The sequence below is a fragment of the Bison bison genome, unplaced genomic scaffold (genome assembly GCF_000754665.1).
Source record: "Bison bison bison isolate TAMUID 2011002044 unplaced genomic scaffold, Bison_UMD1.0 scf7180017864359, whole genome shotgun sequence".
Lineage (NCBI taxonomy): Eukaryota > Metazoa > Chordata > Mammalia > Artiodactyla > Bovidae > Bison > Bison bison.
Window position 1 is genome coordinate 1,816,257 of NW_011494931.1, and position 19,671 is coordinate 1,835,927.

At 52.5% G+C, this 19,671-nt stretch overlaps 1 protein-coding gene across 2 annotated transcripts in view; it reads left to right on the plus strand.

Moving 5' to 3' along the window:
* The window catches only part of CTDSP2 (CTD (carboxy-terminal domain, RNA polymerase II, polypeptide A) small phosphatase 2), a 28,936-nt gene that overhangs the window by 1,013 nt on the left and 8,252 nt on the right, over positions 1–19,671 (plus strand). The window contains exons 2-9 of one of the 2 annotated variants that reach the window (XM_010855206.1): positions 12,468–12,616; positions 14,193–14,231; positions 14,672–14,773; positions 15,344–15,400; positions 17,534–17,626; positions 17,747–17,932; positions 18,121–18,390; positions 18,787–19,637. In XM_010855206.1, the coding sequence (XP_010853508.1) occupies positions 12,468–12,616; positions 14,193–14,231; positions 14,672–14,773; positions 15,344–15,400; positions 17,534–17,626; positions 17,747–17,932; positions 18,121–18,246 (752 nt within the window). In that variant the 3' untranslated portion in view covers positions 18,247–18,390; positions 18,787–19,637. Of the gene's footprint in view, positions 1–12,467; positions 12,617–14,192; positions 14,232–14,671; positions 14,774–15,343; positions 15,401–17,533; positions 17,627–17,746; positions 17,933–18,120; positions 19,638–19,671 lie in introns of both variants that reach the window. The other variant, XM_010855205.1, reaches the window with a different exon arrangement.

Below are 19,671 nucleotides of genomic sequence, written 5' to 3' on the forward strand. Positions count from 1 at the left end.
GCTCAGGCAGCGGGCGGTGACGGCGTCCGGCGGGACTTGGGACCAAGTTCACCGCCCGGAGGCGGGGGCGGCCGCGGTGGGGGAGGGGCTGAGCCCTGGCTGACCGGACCTGGTCCGCCCGCGGCCCTTTGCTGGGCCAGGGACCTCGGCGCGTGGGGCTCTCCCCCGGCGGCCTCCTGCCGCTTTCGCTGAGCAAACAAGCGCGACCCCAAGGCCCGACCGGAGCCCCTCCCTGCCCCGATGCGCTTCCCCCGGGCCGCAGCCACACACACACAGCCGCGTTTGTTTAGCCCGAGAACGGTGTCCCTGGTTACATAATTCGCCGGATGGCATCAGACCCGGCGTGTATCTGAATCGCGCTGCGAAAAAGTGCGAGTTCTCGGTGGGCAACGGCTAGCGGCCCCCGCTTTCCTGCGGGTCGCGGGGAGATACGAGGTGGAAGTCTCGGGCTCTCTCTGGGTGTGGGTTTGGGGACTGGAGCTTGATTAGGCCGAGGCCCTTCCTAGGGACGGGGAAGGTGGGGGTCCGACGGTGGGATCTTTGAGTTTGGTCCTGGAGAAGGCCCCGAAACTCTTTCCCCCTCCCCCACGTTCCTCTTCGGGCCTTGAGGAATGTGTCTGGAAGAGCGGACAGAATTTCCGCGGGGAATAAAGACTAGAGCCTTTTTTTTTTTTTTTTCTGGAGAACTTCCCAAACTGGGGCCACCTGGCCTGGGGAGGCTGGGGAGCTCACGCTCTTGCGACCAAATTCGGAGCGTCCCTGCTCATCCCTCGATCCCCCAGAACAGGGCAAAAAAGGCCCAGTGCCTTGTGAGGGGCCAGCCCTGGGGCCTCGGTGTAGCCCCACAGCTCCCTGTTAGGCAACATTAGTCAGCAGATCACTTATTTCGGGGTTCCTGGTCCCAAGGAGCACCCCCAACTTGCCTAGAGGCTAAAAAGCTGGGCTGGTGGTTTCACCATTCCCTAATTCCCTTGGTGGAATGCTGAGGGGCGGGAGGTAGTGCGTGCTTCCTGCATCTGCTGGCCTTACTTAAATAAACCTTGCCTACTCAGATCCCAAAGCCCCTGACTCCCTGCTCTCCTGGCCACATCACTAACCAGGCTGCAGCTTTACCCCTCCCCTGGCTGCTCAGCTATGCTGAGGGCTGAAGAGGGGAGGCTTTCTGTTTTTATAACTTCACTCCTGACTGTTCCCGCTCTCTTCCCAACCTCATCTGAGAAAAAGTGCTAGCCAAAAATGAAGAAACGTGTGGATGGAGGATTCCAGAGGGGGCAGTGTTGATGAGAAGGGGAAGAATTGCCCTGGACCCACTCTGGTCCTCCCCTCCTGTAGGGGCTCAGGAGGGTGCCCTCCCAGGGAGAGGACCACACCAGGAGTGGGGGAAAGCTGGACTGCTGAAGAGACAGCTTACCAATAAAAGCTGGAAGTTTCATCCACCAGGGCAAGTGGTGGGGAAGAGAATAGATAACAGCAGAAAGCAAGCAGCTGGCTTCTTGACAGTCTTTAGCTGCTGATGTTGGTTGAATTTTTAGAGTTACGATTTTCATTTTTCTGTGTGTGGTTTATCGTTCAAACTTATCCCTGGAGGAATCTGAATCCTCAAGCCGGCAGCTTGGGGGTCTCTCTCCTCCCCTGTAATTTGACTGCATTCCAGAGAAGACATGCTTTCTTCCTGAACTGCTTGGGCAAATGGCAACCAGCAAGCCAACTTTCTGATTCCTTCATCCTTTACAAACAAATCCTGCATCTTAAATTAAAAAAAAAAGTGGGGGTGGGGAGCAGATGTTTTCTCTCTCTTTAAGAGTTTGGCCCTGTCTCCAGTGTTCTGTCTCTACGCTTCTGCCTCCCTTTGGAAAAATGAGGAAGGAGTACTGAGACAATTTATTAATCAGTACATTTCTAGAAAAATACAAATGGCTCCTTGCTTGGGTGGTTTTTTAGTGAAGTTGTTTGCTGGGTGTTTTTTTTCTTCTTCTTTTTTAGCATTCTGCTCTCAGAGCTTTAAGGCTGGCTGGGTGTGTTGATGATTCAAAAGTAATTACAGTAGGGGAAGTAGAACAAAGTTGCTGAAAGCGTTGATGATGAAAGGACCCAAATTGGACCATCTCCCCAGACAGATGGGTGAAATGGCTCGCTGGTCCAGCAAGGCTAGGGCTGTGTGGAGTACCAAAGTGGAAAAGGAAAGTTAGTATCACTTTGGTTAGAAAAGCACCATTTATGGCAGCCATTGAGGATGTCTCCCCATTGCTGGGAGACTGTGCCTTGGGCTTCGAGGTTAGATGGGGAGAAGCCAAGGAAATAGGTTAGCTTATAACCTCCCCGGGTGAAATGTGAGGGTGGGGCAACCTCTTCCAGAGCTTGAGTGACCCACAGCCCTTTTATGGGAGTTGGGATTGCTTCTGTTTTGTTTTGTGGGACCTGACGCCCCTTCTTTTCAGACAGTTGATGGTGATGCTTTGGATTGTCTTCTCACATGTCTTAGCAACAGGTTCTGGTAACTGACCATCCCTAAGAATAGGATCATGGCAGGTTTTTCTAACTCTTCCTTCCTCCCTACAAGGGAGAAATTCTGCCTTATTCGCTCACGTAAAAGTTCAGACACCTTTCACTGTAGTTGTAGCTAGGCCCTTAACTTGAAAAGTTTGGCTTTCGTCCTCAGCTTGCTGGGTGAGCGTCCAGGGTGTGTGTTTATAGCTGGCTCCTCCCGCCCCATGGGTTCCTCTCCCATCCTGGCCCAGCTTCAGCCTTGGCCTCTTTGTGGCCACCAAGCCTCGCTCCTGTGTCTCCTTTGGAGTTGTTGCCCCACCTTGGAGTGGGGTGGGGGCCTGGGTGGTGACTGACACTTGTGTTTGTTCCCTGCCAAAGCAGCCTAAGGGAGCCCTGCTAACTCAGCAACAATGTTTGTAAATGCCCGCCATCCTGGGCTGGGAGTTTGCAGTTCTGCTGCTGAGTCTGACTTGGACAATTTGCGGTGGAGCTGGACTCAGACATTGCTGTGAAAACCCCTCCAGAGATGGCAGAGGTGGTCGTGTCCCTGACTCCTGTCTCCTCCCTCTCAACTATAGGGGTCTTCAGCTGAATAGAAGAGAGGTCCCTTTTCATCCTCTCAGTGGGACCTTCCAAATCCCTTATGATCACAAACTTTGTTAAAATGGTAAATAGAAGTAAGTTGATGCGCCCAACTTTTCTGTGGAGTTAATACATGTGTTCATTACTAAGCAAGAGAAAGTATGTATTTATATATAAGTATATGTCCCTTCCCCTTCTCAACTTTTCTTCCTTCTAGCTTTTGGGTAGGTTGAGCTATTGTCTTATAGTCTCATCTTGTCTCTTGGGATGGAGAGGGGGTTGGGGAGGGGAGGGTGGAAGGCAGGGGCAGCAGTTAAATTGTTTGGGAGAATTGCTGGGGAGCAGAATTGGTTGCTTCTGGCCTGGGTGCAGATCCCTGCTTTCCCTGTTTACAGTGAGACTTGACAAATCACTTCTCTGTCCTTAGCAACTTAGTGACTTTTCTGTAAAATGGAAGTATTGGTCTCTATGCATATGTAATTCCTGGTACTTAGTAGATGATTGAAAAATGTTAACATTCTTCTTTTTTAGACAGCTAGACCGCCACTCCAGTGTTCCTCCATTCCCGGAAGGACACAGTAGAAGCAGCAAAATAATCATGTGGGTTTTATTGTTAAAGACAGGTGGCTGAGGGTCAGAGGGAACACTAATGTGGGAGCTTAAGCCTTCTGGGAGGATCATAGCCTTGCTGCACAGACCCCCTCTGTGCCCCTTTGACACTGGATGGGATTTTTTGCGAGTAGAGTATGCCTTGGGCCTTTTGCTCTTTTTCTGGAGCCCAGGCATCTGGGGTGGGAGGGGGCCAGGGAGCCACACACCTCCTGTGGAGGGTCCCTGAAGTCTAAATCTTCTGAACAGTTGCTCAGTCCCTCAGAAGTGGGTACAGTGAAGACTTGAGACAACTGTATGCTACGTTCTTACTGTCTGCATTCGCTTTAAGAGTTAAAGAACCCAGTGAGATTCATATACATATACATATATATATATATATATATTTTTTTTTTTTTAGGAAATTCTGGTAACAAGGAGAGAAAAATAAACTGGGATTTTGAAGAGAAATAGATGTTCCAAAGCTATGTCTTTTTCTGTGTTTTTGGGGTAAACCTTGAGAAAGCACAAACAGCCTTAAAGTGCTTCTCACCCTGTCTCAGGCTGGCCAGCTCAGGAAGCACTGCGTTAACTCACTTGTCCTGGGGACATGGGATTGGGTGTGGCCCTGTCAGGGCTCCCTCCCTCTTCTGTAGAGGAGGAACAGTTCCCAGCTGAGATGCAGATGAGTTTATTACCTTGCACATCTTAGGAATGAACTAGTAGAAATCAAAGTGGAGAAAATGATTTAGCACTGGAAGCCTCTCTGTACCAGAGGCCAAGCAGAACAGAGTATCTTTGTCTGGCCAAGTGCCCAGCCCTTCAGGTCTTGGTGTGCCTGAACCAGGTCTGTTATGGCAGAATGGGTACTCCAGCAAGCACATGGCCTCCTGGGCAGGAGTTACAGGCATGTTCTGTTTTATTCGTCAGCTATTCTAGGGGTTAGCCTTAAACCTGATCTCTCAGCAGACCTGCTGACAGCTCCTTTTCTTTCCCAGGTGATCCTTGTCCTCCTTTCCTACCCTACCCCCTATCCCGAATCAGACTTTGCTCTTACTCCCTTTTTATTCAAAACCTCTTTTCATCTCTTTTGCATCCTGTAGAATTTCTCTTTCCCACCCACATAGATCTCAGGGAACAAATGGGGCCCCAAACCCAATGAGAGCCAAGCAGATTCATGAGAACGCTCAGAGCGTGTACCACAGATGTTCAAAAGTGTCTCCTGGGTCCACCGAGGGGGCTTAGGCCTCCTTCTCAGGAACAAGGGCTTATAGTAAGAGACGGCAGGCTTGGGTCTTTTGACTCCGTGATAGAATAGAGCAAGTACCCCTAGAAAGGAAAATGAGGCTCTGGGGTGCAAGTCCCCTGAAGCCTGCAGAGACACTGAGGCGATGGGATGTGGTGGGGAAAGGGGCCTTGGGTTCTCTAACTGAATCACCCTCCGCTCCTGGAATGGTTAGTCAAGGACCACTGGCAGCCTTTAGACATTGGCTCTTAGCCAGGGACACACATCAGACTCTCCTGTGACACTTACTAAAAATACAGCCTCCACCTGGGTCCTACTGAATCAGAGCATGAGCAGGTGGGCCAGGCATACGTGTGTTCCAAGTGCTCCCTGTGAGTCTGACAGGTGTCCCTGGAGAAAAGCCAGGTGAGCGCAGCAGTGGCCCAACTGCCTGTTTAGCCTTGAGCATGAAGAGTCCCTGGGGGGATCCAGTTTTGCTGTTAACCATCCTGTGGCTCCTAAAGGGGGGTCTGAAAGTTTTCTGAGTGTAAATAGAGTCATGGTCCTCGCTCACCAATAATAATCACAGATGATAGTTAGAGAGCACTTACTGTGGGGCAGGAGTGCCCCAGCCTTTATATCTAGTATCTCACTTAAGCCCCACAGTGACCTTGTGAGGTAGGAATGATCCCCTCTGGACAGGTAAGGAAATCCTCTGCCGAGAAACCAAGCACCTTGTCCATAGGAACATAGCCAATTCGGGGCAGCTAGGACTGACTGAGTCAAGCTTAACCCTGACCCACACAGCCTCTTCTCTGCATTGTGCAGGCCACCTCTCAGGGTACCGGTTCAAGCTTCAGGTGACCTGAAGCCACCTTGTAACTGTGCAGCCTGGCCTTTCCTGATTGGCCTTCAAGCAGACAACCCAGGGTGGTTGTGCCTTAGGCAGGCCCACAAGGCTGTTTGAGTGGCTGAGGTGGGGCAGGTGCCAGGTTTCCTCATGTCCAGCTTAGTGCTGTCAGTGGACATACCAAGACTGCTGGTTGGTCCCACGTGCAGCTAGGCTGTGGGGGGAGCGGGTGAGTGACCCTGTAGGTGGGACAGACTCCCTGGCAGGCTCCTTCCCGTTCATTTGCAGGGGCCAGCCACTAGAGGAAGGAAGGAAGGAAATGGTTGGCCACCCTCAATGAGAGAGAGAGAGTGTGTGTGTATGATTGGTTTTTGTGGAGTCTTGGAAAACGCCATTTCCCAAGATTGGCCCTGCCATGACCTCTGTGTGACCTCTGGAATGGGAAGAAACCTGTGGTCTCTTTCATTGTGGCCGTTTTGAGATTGAGACTGAGATAAGGGTATGAAAGTGCTTTGTGCTGAAGGCAAGCAGCTGAATTTACCAGTGTATTACTCCTAAGGACACACCCAGACCACCTTGTAATCTACACAGCTCTGTGAAATAGGTAATGTTAGTCTTCCCATTTTACAGAGGAAGAAACTGAGCCCCAAGGCCACACACCTTGTATGCAGTAGAGCCAAAATTGAAGCCTAAGTCTGTGACACCTGTGTCACCACCCTGTTGTTCACTGGTCAGAGGAGAGATGGTCGAGGGTCCCTTGCTGTATCTTGGGCCTTCCTTCTTTTTCCATCTCACTCTCATGCATGTGTCACCTAGAACAGGCTCCATAGCTGGGGAGAGAGGAGGCACTAAGTTCTTCAGGTCTTCAGCAAACCAGGAATCAGGCAGAGCGCCAAGACAAGGGCTGAAACAGCCACTGAGAGGATGTTTGTGTCCGCTGGCAGGTTTCTTTTAGCCCCTAACCTCCCACAGGGGTTGCTCAGCACCTCCTTAGGGGAAGAGGAAGGCTCAAGGTTGGGGGATGGCTTCCAGTCCCCCACGATGACATCTCTGGCCTAGCAGATGCTGCACACAATGAAACAAGGGCAGGGGCCAGCTTGTGGGTTCTCCTGGGTGGCATCTCATGTCTGTCCCTGCTGCTGTGGTGGGCCATCCGGTCACTTCCTGACATCCACCCAGAGCACCCTGGTATGGGCTGTGTCTGAGCCTGCTCCTGATGCACCTATGAGGAGATGCTCTGATCCAGGGCCTGTTCTTTCTCCTGGGAACCCCAGCCTGTTTCTAAAATATGTTAGAGCTGCCCGGAAGGGTGTTTTGCCAATAACTCTTATAAAGGCTGACTCTGAAATTGACCCGGTTATCTTGGTCCTGTTTTAGAAGTTGCCAGGAATCCCTTGCTTCCAGGACTGAGTCGTCCTTGACGGAAGGTCCCTGAAGTTGTGGCCCCATGTTGTGATCAGTGACAAGACTGCCAAAGGGGGCCAGGGAAAAGCAGAAGGGGTTGCCGGTGACCGGGTACCCCTCTCCCACCCCACAGTGGCCTGAAGGACCCAGGACTGAAAGAAGTCCTCCTTTCTTAGAAGAGAGGGAGAGGCAGGGAGCCCTTCTGCCCTGACAAGAGCTAATGAAGGCGTCTGTGTAGGCAGGACAGCCCCACTGCTGGCCACAGGGATGGCGCTTGTACAGAACACGTTGGCATAAGCCAAACAGCATGGCTAAAACTTTTTGAAAGTCCATACCGTCAGCTTCACGGCTGCTCTTTGGAACAAGGGGACCTGGCTGAGCTGGGCGAGGCCCCGCCTGCCTTGCCACCTGGAGAGAGCAGTGTCGGCACCGGCACCGAGGAGCTGGCTGCGCCCTCCCCGCGTTTCCAGTCTTTCCTGTGTGGGGGATGTCGAGGCACCTCTCACCTGGCTCCCCTGCTGACTTGCCTGATGGTCCAAAAGCCCTTCCGTCCACCTGGCGCTTCAATGCCTCTCCTCAGCCAAGGCACGGATGCCCCGTGCTGGGGACCCGGGAGGACTCCGCTCCACGGGGAGCCCCAATCAGATGCGTCTTGGCCTCAGGTCCCAGGCAGCTGGCCAGGAAAGGCCGGAAACGCTCCACACATGCTCCTTCCTCCAAACGCTGAGGGGAGGGAGGCCCCTCTGAGAGGCCATTTTATAGTGATAGCCAGGCGGCATCCTTTGCTGTGGGGGGATAAGAGATGGTGGCGAGAGAAGTACTTTTGAGGGCTGAACCAAGAAAGCATCCTTCTGCATGAATGGGCTTGTTAAAACGCGACAGCCCAAGAGCTTGCCTTCTGCCGAATCCCAGGCGGGTATGTGAGGAGTTCCTTTCCTGGGACACGAAGCTGTGTTGTTGGCAACGGTGATATCTGAGCCTGACCTTCAGAAGGAGGTTAAAAATAGTGTTGTCCTGGCAAAGCCCTTCTCCATCTGTGTGTGTGTGTGTACGTGCACACATGTTTGTGCACTAGCTTCTTAAGAGGCAGAGGCAAATAGCATCCCCACCTGGTGCTTCTCTGGGGCAGACATGGTGGACACAAGGGGAGAGGCCATTCTTTGTCTCAAGTGGAATGGCTTCACCTGCTTTCCTGTTACTTGCTGATGCCAGCCAGGGAGTTTGCAACTGGAAAACAACTTTGTAGTGAACTGAGGAGAAGGTATGGGGTGGTTTTGACTTTTTGAAGCCTGCTCAGGATTGGAGTTCCTCTGGCACCTTTCTTGCTTTCTGTTCTAGAGCTTCAACCGCATGCTGGGGTGGGAGGGCCCATGGGGTTGCCAGGGTGCAGGCGTTTTCTCCTTAGATAACGCGTTAAAACCAGGATGGATTTAGGTTTATTCCACATGGTGCGCCACTGTGCTTGGTAAGTTTTATCTGTCCTTGCAGTCAGGAGTGGTCTTGTTATCGCAGTTAATGGATAAGGAAACTAAGGCTCAAAGAAGGTGTGTGGCTGAGTCGGTAACTGGCAGGGCCTGGACCCCAGCCCTGGTGATCCTGGGGCAGGGAGAGGGGCGGGGGGGCAGTGCCTTCCCCGTTGCCCTTTCTCTTCACATCCTGCCTCAGTAGGAAGCCTGGCAGCAGTGAGTTGAACGGGTGTCTTGGCCTCCCTTTTCTCAGCAACCTGCACACTTTATTCTTAGGCCAGAGGTCCCCCCGTTAGATCAGTGCTGGTCCTTTCTGACATTCAGCCTCAGACCAGAGGTTCGGAAAAGGGGGCGCAGGCGCACATCAGTAATGGAGCTCTGTGGTACCCACTGGAGTCCTGCCCTCCCTCACCGGGGAAACCGTATGCTGTGCAATCCCCCCCGGCCTGTATACCTGCTTGTGCCAGGGTTCCTCTCCTGGGGAGGGGGCGCAGTGCTGAGTGCTAGCTGAAAGGAGTCCTGTGACAGGCTCTTTGACACAAGGCTCAGATCCCACCCTGGGTGTTTCCCCTCACCCTTAAACCCACTCAACACAGTGGATCTCTGACCAGAAGTCCTGGCTCCAGCTTCTCCCCGCCCCCCATTGTCCTCTTGATCTCCCAGAGGTGTCTGCCAGTCAGAGTAGGTGCCAGGCCGGGGTGAGGGTGAAGGGAACCTTGGAATGGAATCCCAGAGTCTTGTACTGTTTTACCCCTGAACCCCTTTCAGGGACTGCTCAGAAGGGCAGCAAAGAAGGGGGCCAAACCCCAAATTGATCCTTCACCAGCCCAGCCTAAAGAGGAACAGAGCAAACACTTTAAAAGAGATCTTGAGAGTGCCCCACCGCTTCCCACTTGTTGCAGGAATAAATGCTCACGAAGCCTGAGCTGCTGGGGGCCCGACAGAGTAGTTAAGAGCCCTGACTCTGGATTCCGGCAGATCTGGGTTCAAATCTTTGCTATCCTACTCCCTGTGTAACCTCAAGCAGGTTGCTTAACCTCTGTGCTTCAGTTAGCCTTCTATAAAATGGGGGATTAATGCCTAGGGATGGGTTTGTAGTGAGGATTAAATGAAATAATAATGTCAGGTGTCTTATCGTGGGCCTACACATCATTGATGCTCAGTAAACATGACTGGGTTCCAGAAGGACTGAGTGGCTTGTCTCAGGTGCTCAGCTCCTCAGTCTACCCACCTCTCATAAGGGAGCTTGTTTCTAACTCTTCTGGGCCAGTTGCACAGAAGGCTTCCACAGGTCCTGGCTCTGTCGAGCTGACCAAGGCCCTGGAGGCCCCAGAGTCACTCACTCAGCCAGAGTTCTGAGCACCAGCTACTTAGAAGCTGGAGGCCATTGCAGGCTCCGTCAGGAGGCAGCCATGTTAGGGGGAGGCCGAAGAGGCCCTGCTGGATTCTCAGTGGCTTGTTTGTAAAAGTAAGGAGGACGGACAGCCTGGAGAAGGATTGAGGGAAGTGGGGCCCCAGAGGGGGAGGGGTGGGGAGGGGCGTCTGGGGCACTGACCTTGCTCTCGTGGGTCTGGGGTCCCCTCCCAAGGCTCCTCAGCTCTGTGCTCTGCTCCAAGTGCATGCCCTCAGGGTCAAGGCATTCGTGGTCTCTGAGGCCCAGGGGCTGCCTGGTCACATTGTGTTTTTGAGAAGACCCTCATCCCCTGCAGAGTCCGAACCAAGCTGAGGTGGCCCCAGCCCCTCCCCACAAGCTCCCTCTGAGGCTGAAGTGCTCCTGCCTGCTGGGCCTCCCGCAGTGAGAACCAGCGAGGCCTCTCCATGGCCCCAGCCAGCTGCCCCTTTCACCCCCCCTGCATCCCAGGATTACTCGGCCTTCACAGCGTCTGTCACTAAGATGCTGAGTGCGTTCTTGACGGCTTCTCTTCAGGAAGGGCTTGGGCTGTGTGGCCTTTTAAGAAAGGCTCGGTGCCCAGGTTAAGCCTCTGATTGTGGTTCTGTGTGAAGAAACCATAAGCCAAAGAAAAAGCGATGGTTCAGCTTTGGTCTTAGAGCTTTGTGTCAACGTCTGCTTGAGTCCCTGGGCTTGGTATTGAACGTGGGCCATACAGACAGGTTGAGAAACTGTCCTTTCCCTCTGATTTCTGCATAGATTATTCAGAGTAGGAAAAAGTCCAAGGAACCTCTTACCTTGCGGTCTTTAAGTACTGGTCTCTGCTCACAGGTTTGTCTCCTGGACGCAGGGGCCTTGGGCAAGGTCTCCAATGCAGCTTCTTCCTTCGGACCAGGATCCCCAGTTCCTGGAAATCTTGCTTTTTCCACCAGGGCCAGGAGCTCAAAAGTGATATCCAGGTTTTTAGGCTAATCGCTGGGGAAGCCTGAACATGTTCTGAAAGATTGTAACTGGTCATACCAGTGTCAGGGGATCTGCCTGATCCAGGGAGGGGAGACGGCTAGACTGGACTGACTGGTGCCTGATCTCAGCCTCTCTGTTGAGCCAGAGCTGAGTCAATTGTTCCGGGGCGGTGCTGACTGCCACTTGACTGATGGTCAACAGCCATTTCCTCATCCTTGGTCCCAGGAACAGAGTTTGGTTTTCCCTCCTCTCCAGGGGCTCAGGCAGTCCAGGAACTGGGTGTTAAATGTCTCTTCCATCACTTATATAGGAGTGGCCTCTGAGCAGGTGCAGCATGCCCTCTGAGGACTGAGCCGAGGGAGCTTGGCCTTGCTGGGATGGCGGTTTGGGTACCACCTTGCCTCCCCTTTCCCTTCTTAAACCCAACAGCGCATGGAAGGTTGTCCTCATTACTACATTCTGTTTGTCCCCTACCCTCGCCAGAGATGGAGGTATTTCCGGTGCTTATTTTCCTGCATTGGAGTTTGCCTTAAGCCTTAAAGTGGAGTGGGGACCCAGGAGAGCAGGCCTGTGGCCGAGGACTGTTCTGGCAGCGGTGGTGCAGTGCCACCTCCTGGCCACGGTACACATCCTGACTTCCTACTGTGGCTCCAGTTGCTGGAACAGTTCATCTAAAAATAAAAGGAACTTGAAAAAGATTTTCCAAAGTCTGGTTCTGGTTGATCCTGTAACACCTATAGCTTTTTGTATCAGCTTGACCTTTCTGGGGCTGCTTTACCAAGCCTCCAATTAAGATGGCTTTGTATTTCCAAAGCGTAAATTGTCAAGGCAGGACTTAGCAGTTACAGCCTAGAAGCAGGGACATCAACCCAGAACCCAGCGCTGGATGTATGTGTCCCAAGAGAGTGACCTTCTTGTGGTCTTGGAGGAGAGGGAGTGGTAAGGAAAGTGGCTGGAATGTGGGAAGGGCACGGGGTGTGAACAAAGCATGTAAGTTCTTCTTGAGACTGAAGCTGTTCTGCTTTCTAGTCTGGGCTTAGTGCTGCCAACTGATCGGGCATTGAAGGAAGCTGATCCAGGACAGGACAGGAGTTCTGCTAACTTGAAGGGGTCTAGCTCACTCCCTTCTCTAGAATTGGTAGTCTTCTGGGAACTGGTGATAGGGAGGATTTGGGGTTTTGTGAATTCATCTTGAGGGATCCCTTAGTGTGCTGTTACCAAAGTGGATTCTGTACCTGGCGCCATCTTTCAGTGCCCCTTCCCCCACTGTGCAATTAAGAGCAAGTTTTATGCAGCTCATTTCCCAAACCAGGGACTGGGGATTCCTGTGTTTCTACTTTACAGAGATGATGGAATAAACATGTACATTTCACTGTTGACTGTATTTGGTTGTTCACCTGGCCCGTGCCATGTGCCCCAGTGGAGCTTACAGACTAGAGGGAATACAGCATGGGAAGTGGGCATCTGTGGATGTCCTGTAGCTAATGTCTCTTATCGCTCCCTCCTTTCTAGGCCTGGTGTCCAAGTCCTCTCCTAAGAAGCCGCGTGGCCGTAACATCTTCAAGGCCCTTTTCTGCTGTTTTCGTGCCCAGCATGTTGGCCAGTCAACCTCCTCCACTGAGCTCTCCCCCTACAAGGAGGAAGCCAACACCATTGCTAAGGTAGCTGGATCCAAGGTGGTGTGGTGCCAGCAAGGATGTGACTGCCATGGGCGAGAAAGGGTCAATGTAACCATAGCAGGAGGGCAAGCCAGCCTTGCCTGCGTCAGATCTCTGACCCAGAGGAGGCCCTTCCTCTGTCCTTTCCATCGTGGGCCATCTTCTTCCTGTTGATTCCCATTTGTGGTGTGGGCCACCTGGATGTCCTTGTGGTTTCTGAGGGCCCCTGTAATCCAGATCCTTCCAAGTTCCTGGAACTGTCCAAGGCACTTTGCATATGTTGTCTCATATGACCTATAGCAGCCTTGCAAATAGACTCAAGGATTTCAGCTCACAGACATGAAAACTGAAACCCAGAGGGTATATGTAGCCCTGAAGAGTTATTGGTTGGTAAATAGTAGTATCAAAGTTTGAACTCAGATCTCTCTGGCTGTAAGTCCTGTGACTGTTGTTTTTATTTTTAACTAAGCAAAGATAACCTCCAAGTTATCTTTCAGGGAACTTTCAGGGAACCAAGGAATTGAAAGTCTGTCATATTTCTTGATAACCCCTTGCAGCACTCTGACCTGTACCTATTAGAGACATTTGGAAATATGTAGGGTGTCTTTGATTCTCATAATTACCAGAAAATACATCTGGCATCTCAGAGGTGGGGACAGAAATTATTCTTTCCCCCTAGGCCATTGGTATTTCTTTCTGAACCACCAAGTTTTAGCTGTCCTTCCTCTCTTTCAAAGCCAGGCTATAGACATGAACTTCACTATCCAAAACAGGGAATGGTTCAGTGAAGTACAAGGTGACAGTATTAACTGAACTGTTAACTTTTACCAAGAGTTCACAACAATGTGGAAGTGTTGAGTTGCAACATTAAGTCAAAAAGCAGAAAGGAAAATTATGTATCATAAGGGGGAAAGACTGCTAAAACAAGCTTGAAGGAAATGCAGTAAAATGCCAACATTGTTTCTCTAAGTGCTCGGATTTTCATTTTTCTTCAGGGTTTCCATTAAGATCACTTATTTGCTACAACCATAACATTTTTATTATTAGCCAAAGGCAGGAAAACGGTTCTGATCTCTCTGCACTCTATCTCCCTTCACATTTTAGGACCACAGTATGGGTTCACATCGGCTTACTTGTGTTCTGTAGGGGCTCAGCGTGTTCACACACACACACACCCGCCATCTATGCCCCCAACGGAGAACATAGGGAAAAGACAGGTTCTCAAAGAAAAGCCTGGTTTCTGGACTAAGCAAGAGGCTAAGCCTCTGTAATAAGGGGTTCTGGTTTGGATTCTGGCTCTGTGCACCTGCATCAGCTGCGTCAGTTCCCTGTTCCTCTGAGAGGCAATGGTAGCCGAGCTCAGGGACGCTGCCTTCTCCATCCTTCATCAGGCCTAGTGCGGAAGGGAGACTTTGGCCCCTTTCCTGCCCAGCTCTGAAGGAAAGTCACTTCTGTTATGTCAGGGTTTTCCAAGGGGCTGGGATCTTAGGGAGAAGATTGCCCTGCAGGGCTGAGTGGGCTTTAGACGGCCAGGAAAGGCATTAGTGGCTGGCACTGACCACCTCCTTTTCTCCCGTAGTCGGATCTGCTCCAGTGTCTCCAGTACCAGTTTTACCAGGTATGTGACTCTGACAGGGCAGGTGCTCAGAAGCCCTGAGACCCAGTGAGCCCTGCTAACCTCATGTGGTGACATCCTGAGTCCTTGTATCTTGCGGGCTAGCTCCCCACCTGGGAAGCTGTTTGTCCCAGACATTTGCTGAAGGCCCACTATGTGCAAGGTATTAGATGGTTGAGGGGACAGCTGGCCTCCACCCTGTGGAGCTGATCACCAGCCCTGGCTCCATCTCCAGTATCTGGATCACATCACAGTCCCTGGGGAAGGCTGAAGCAGGGAGTTAGTCTCTACTTTTTCTCCTCTTGGTCTTCTAGTGTCACCTCTCTTGGGTTGAAGTGGGGGGCATCTTTCGTCTCCTCAATGGGCCTAGCTCTTCCCAGAGTTCTGTTGAGGGAAAGTAATCTTTCTTGGTGGCAGATTCAGCACCTTGGCTCTGGTTTTAGATTCCAGGGACCTGCTTGCTCCCAGAGGTGACAGAGGAAGATCAAGGAAGAATCTGCGTGGTCATTGACTTGGATGAAACCCTTGTGCATAGCTCCTTTAAGGTAACGTGGCCTCTGGAGCCCTTCCTCACCCATCTCGGGCTGTCCTGGGAACCTGACTCAGGTGCCATGAATTGGCCTAAAGTTGATGCTGGAAGAGTGATTAGAGACAGGAGGGCCGGCCTCTGGGATTTGGCCACACTGGCATCGCAGATACCTGGAGGCCACTCCAGAGAATGTTGAGCGGGAGCTCCTGCTCTCTCTGGTCACTGCCAACAGGCTGCAACTGCCCCTTGTGGCACAGGAGCCACCAGGGCTCTGTACAGGGCGGGCCCAAAAGAGGGCTACGGGCCACGAGTCAGACTTGGGCCCTGTCCCTGTCTGTCTTATCAGGCCCAGAGACTCTCAGCTCAGGTAGAATTTGCAGGTGGTGGTAGGTAGAGAAAACCAGAAGGGATATTGCAGCCTGTACTGGGGTGAGAGCCACTTAGTGGGGCGGCAGGAGCTTTCTAGAGCCTCTGAGATCTGACCCTCCCTCCTCTTCCCAGGGGACAGGCCTTGGCCAGGACTGGGATGTGGCTGGGCTTCTTGTCTCTTCTCATGAGCTGACTCATTAACTCCTCTGCCTTTCAGCCAATCAACAACGCTGACTTCATAGTGCCTGTAGAGATCGAAGGGACCACTCACCAGGTAAGTACTGCCAGGCCCAGGGGCCCGGGGTCCTCCGTGCCTCAGGGCTTGTGTTCCATCAGTTGATCCTTTCCTGTAACTTCAGTCTCTCCATTTTTATTGGTACCTTGCACACTCAAGGCTTTCTCATCTTAAAAAATTCAGCCCCCCAGTCGCCTCAAGTTGCCATTTTTATTCTCTTTGCAGCCAAACTTTTTAAAAAACAAGTATTAATAATAGTAATAGCTATCATTTACTTACCTGCCCTGCCCCTACTGAATGTGACCAGCACTGTTAATGCCTTATTACATTTTCTCTGATCTGAAGAGTTGGTGTCTGCCTGTTACAGGCAAGGAAGCCAGTACTGGCTGTTTCCTTTCCTACCCTGCCCACCCATTCCATCTAGCTGGTGAATTTTCTTCCTTCCCAGCTCAGGCATCTCCTCCTCTGTATCTCTCTATGCAGCTCCATCCCCTTGGGTCCCTACCCTGGATTCAGCCACAATAAATGCTCAATACACATCTATCAAAAAACACTTAATTCTGAGTAAGAGCAGACTCTGCCCCTGTATAACCGGCTCAGTCCAGGGTTAAGGATCGGTGGTGTTGATAGTCAAACAGAAGAGTTACTTGTAGGGAAATGGGGCTTGAGGTTCCCATGGGTGGTCATCACTCTCCTATGTCCATTAAAAGTTCTCTTCATCCCAAGACCCTCCTCCCAGCTGAGGTGCTCCGCCAGGCCTAGTGCCAGATTCTGCATGGCAGCCCTTTACAGTCAGCTTGAGGGCTTCCCTGGTGGCTCAGATGGTAAAGAATCAGCCCACAATGCAGGAGGCCCAGGTTCAACCCATGGGTTGGGAAGATCCTCTGGAGAAGGGAACAGCAACCCACTCCAGTATTCTTGCCTGGAGAATCCCCATGGATAGAGGAGCCTGGTGGGCTGCAAGTCCATGGGGTTGCAAAGAGTCGGACACAACTGAGCAATACACTTGAGTATATAGAGATGTACAAAACTCACAGAGAAGACAAAGGCATATCTTCAGAGAGACAAACACAGTGAACTCCTGGCTAACAAGGAGAGATGTGAATAATGGAAAAGGGATGCGATTTAAATGATTTGGCGGTGGGGGTAGTAGTGGGGTGTCTACATGCAGAAGTTGGGTTTTCAGCAAAGAGTGGTGAGAGGATGCCAAGCTTGATGAGTAACCAGGAAGGAGAGAGGACCTGTTAAAGGTTAAAGAAACGGCAAACGAGAGGAGGCCCAGTTGTGGACACCTGGAGCAGAGGGTTCTTGCTGCAGAGCTGGGAGGGGTCTGGTGAGTGATGGCCAGTCCAAGACACCTCCAGGAGGAAGAGTCATAGAGGCACATGCTCTTGAGCAGGGAGAGACGGTGGTAAAAAGAACTTTGAAGGGATGGTTCTAGGAGCACCTAAGTAGGCTGGATGGGAGGAGAACACCTGGATGGGGGCAGGGACGTAGCAGACCCATGAGGGCCACGCACCCAGGGAAGCTTTCTGGCCATGATGTACAAGGTGATGAAAGGTGACACGAGGGGTGGGTGGCTGGCAGGAGCAAGCACAAATGAGTGGGAGTCACTAGGGCAAGATGCTGCGGGGTGTTGATCTGTGGTCACGGGAGGGGAACAGGCCACTTTTCCCCTGGTGCCTTTCAGAGAAGCTCTGCAAGGGAGGGCTTGAGGTTTTAGGAAAGATCTGCGACCTTGCCTAATGGGGACCTGGACTGACTATCCTGCCAGAACCAAGGATAGGAAACTCCTGCCGAGGCTGTGGCTGGATTCAAGTAATCCAGGATAGGCTGTTTCCATCTGTGAGGCCTATTCTTGATTACTTGTTTCTGGAGGCAGCTGATGGTTCGCCGCCGGAAAGAGATGGCTCCTGGGACCTGAGGTGTTTTTGTTTGTTTTTGAGCTGGGTCAAGGTTGAGACCACCGAGCCAGCAGGAGCTTGGTGAGGAGGTGATGCTAGTGCCCCGGTCTGTGGGGCAGAATGCTGCTGTCCGGGTGGCCCAGAGGCGGGGCTGTGGGAGTGTGGACTGAGCCAGTTCTCCCACTTGCGCAAGTGGTGACGGGGCCTGACGCGGCGCAGCTTCCCCCTCACAGGGTCACCTCCAGCAATCTGCTCTGCTTCCCCTCAGGTGTACGTGCTCAAGAGGCCATATGTGGACGAGTTCCTGAGACGGATGGGGGAGCTCTTTGAATGTGTTCTCTTCACTGCTAGCCTGGCCAAGGTATTGGGGGCAGGAGGGGAGCAAAGAACCGGGAGCAGGGGTGGCAGCCCCTTGCGGGTCTGCAGGAGGCCACGGGGAAACTAGGACCGCATCCACACAGAAAGCCTCCTCTCCTCCCAGTATGCCGACCCCGTGACGGATCTGCTGGACCGGTGTGGGGTGTTCCGGGCCCGCCTGTTTCGTGAGTCCTGTGTGTTCCACCAGGGCTGCTACGTCAAGGACCTCAGCCGCCTGGGAAGGGACCTAAGGAAAACCCTCATTCTGGACAACTCGCCTGCTTCCTACATCTTCCACCCAGAGAATGCAGTGAGTGTTCCAGACACACCCACACAGCAGGGCGTGGCAGAGTCCCTGTCCTGAGAGCCGGGGGAGGGGGGAGGAGAGGGAGGGTGGTGAGCTGTGGGCTTTACTGGAGGAGCACACCAGCCCAGGTGAATGGCCAAGCTCCAGGGGGCTCCAGGACAGGGAGACTTAGGCCCCCTCTCGCTCCCCAGGTGCCTGTGCAGTCTTGGTTTGACGACATGGCGGACACTGAGTTGCTTAACCTGATCCCGATCTTTGAGGAGCTGAGCGGAGCCGAGGATGTCTACACCAGCCTGGGGCAGCTGCGGGCCCCTTAGCCTTCCCTGCTGCCAAGCCACGGGCATCCCAGTAGGGGGCTTTCCTACACTGTGCCTTTATGATCAGCTTGACAGAGTGGAAGCTGGAGCATCTCACCAAATGAGGCCTGGAAATAGACGTGATTGGAAAGAGCGTTAGGACAGGTTAGATGCCGAGTGGGCAAATATCAGACCAGTGATACCCAGAGCTCCCTGCTCCCTGAGTTGGGTTCCTGAGATGTGAGTGAGAGTCTATGTGCGCGCGCGCGTGTGTGTGTGTGTGTGTGTGTGTGTGTCTTGCCTTGAACTGTGGCCCCAGGATATAAGCGTTTCAGGTTGGGGGAGAAAGTGAAGGATCAAGAGTCTCCTCGAGTTAGTCTGTCTCCTCTCCCTTCACCCTGAGAGCCACCGAGCTCCAGGCATGAAGACTGTTGAAGGCTCCATTGCCAAACCTATGGCCTTTCCTCAGTCTTGTAAGGTTTATGCCAAGGAGAGAGAGGGGTCAGGGGCTGCCTTCCGGTGCCCCAGGCATGCATCTTTCTGAAGCCTTTCTCTTGCCAGCTGCTGCAGACAGAGAAACGACATTTCTGGGAAGATGAAAGCTTGTTTCCAGAACTGGTAGCCCCAGTGGCAAGTCCTGTGGCCCAACAGCTGCCCTTGCCTCCAGCTGAGTGCCTGTCTCGGGTCCTGTCTGCATCTCCCCAAGGCCTGGGCACTGGGCCTGCCTTCCTCGCCACCTAGCCATAGTCTTGAACCTGTGGGGAAGGAGGTCTTCTCCCTGCCCTGGAAGAGGACAGATAACTGATTTCCGTTCTTTTGACTCTGTTTTAAAATTCTCTTTCTAAATACAGAGTGTTGAGCTGTTTTGTTTCTGACAGAGCTGCAGTCCTGGGCCTGAGGTGAATGTGGGAGGCCCCGGGGGTGCGGGGACGAGCAGAATCCCCAAAGCATGAATGTGTGTGTCTCCTTGGCTTATAGGGCAGCTGAGTTTGGGGCTGTGTCTCTCGGTCTGCTCTTCAGGGAATCTCTGCTGGTGCTGCCACAAGGACTTTGTTCCCAAGTCCGGGAAGGGCGCTCAGTGTCCCACCCTCCTGTTCCTGGGCAGGGCTCTCTCCTCTCGTGTCTTCCCCCAGGGCCTGGCCTGTGCCGAGTGTCTTCATCCCTCCTGGCTGGCTGGCTGGCACTTTTTCTCTCCAGAGCCTCAGGCACACTTGCATTTCCTGGGCGGAGGGGCTGGGTGTTCTCTGCGTTTAGTTTGCCAATGTAACACACGTGCTCCCTGCCAGCAGTAACAGGTGTAAGTGAGCTCTTCACTCACCTGTGCTTTGCGAGTCTCTTTGCTTTCAAAGTTTCTTAATAGTGCAATGCTTTAAAAAAAAAAAAAAAAAGCCACAAAAAGGAAGTTTCCCCAGGATGGAAAACAAAAGGAAAAGCTGCTGTAATCGG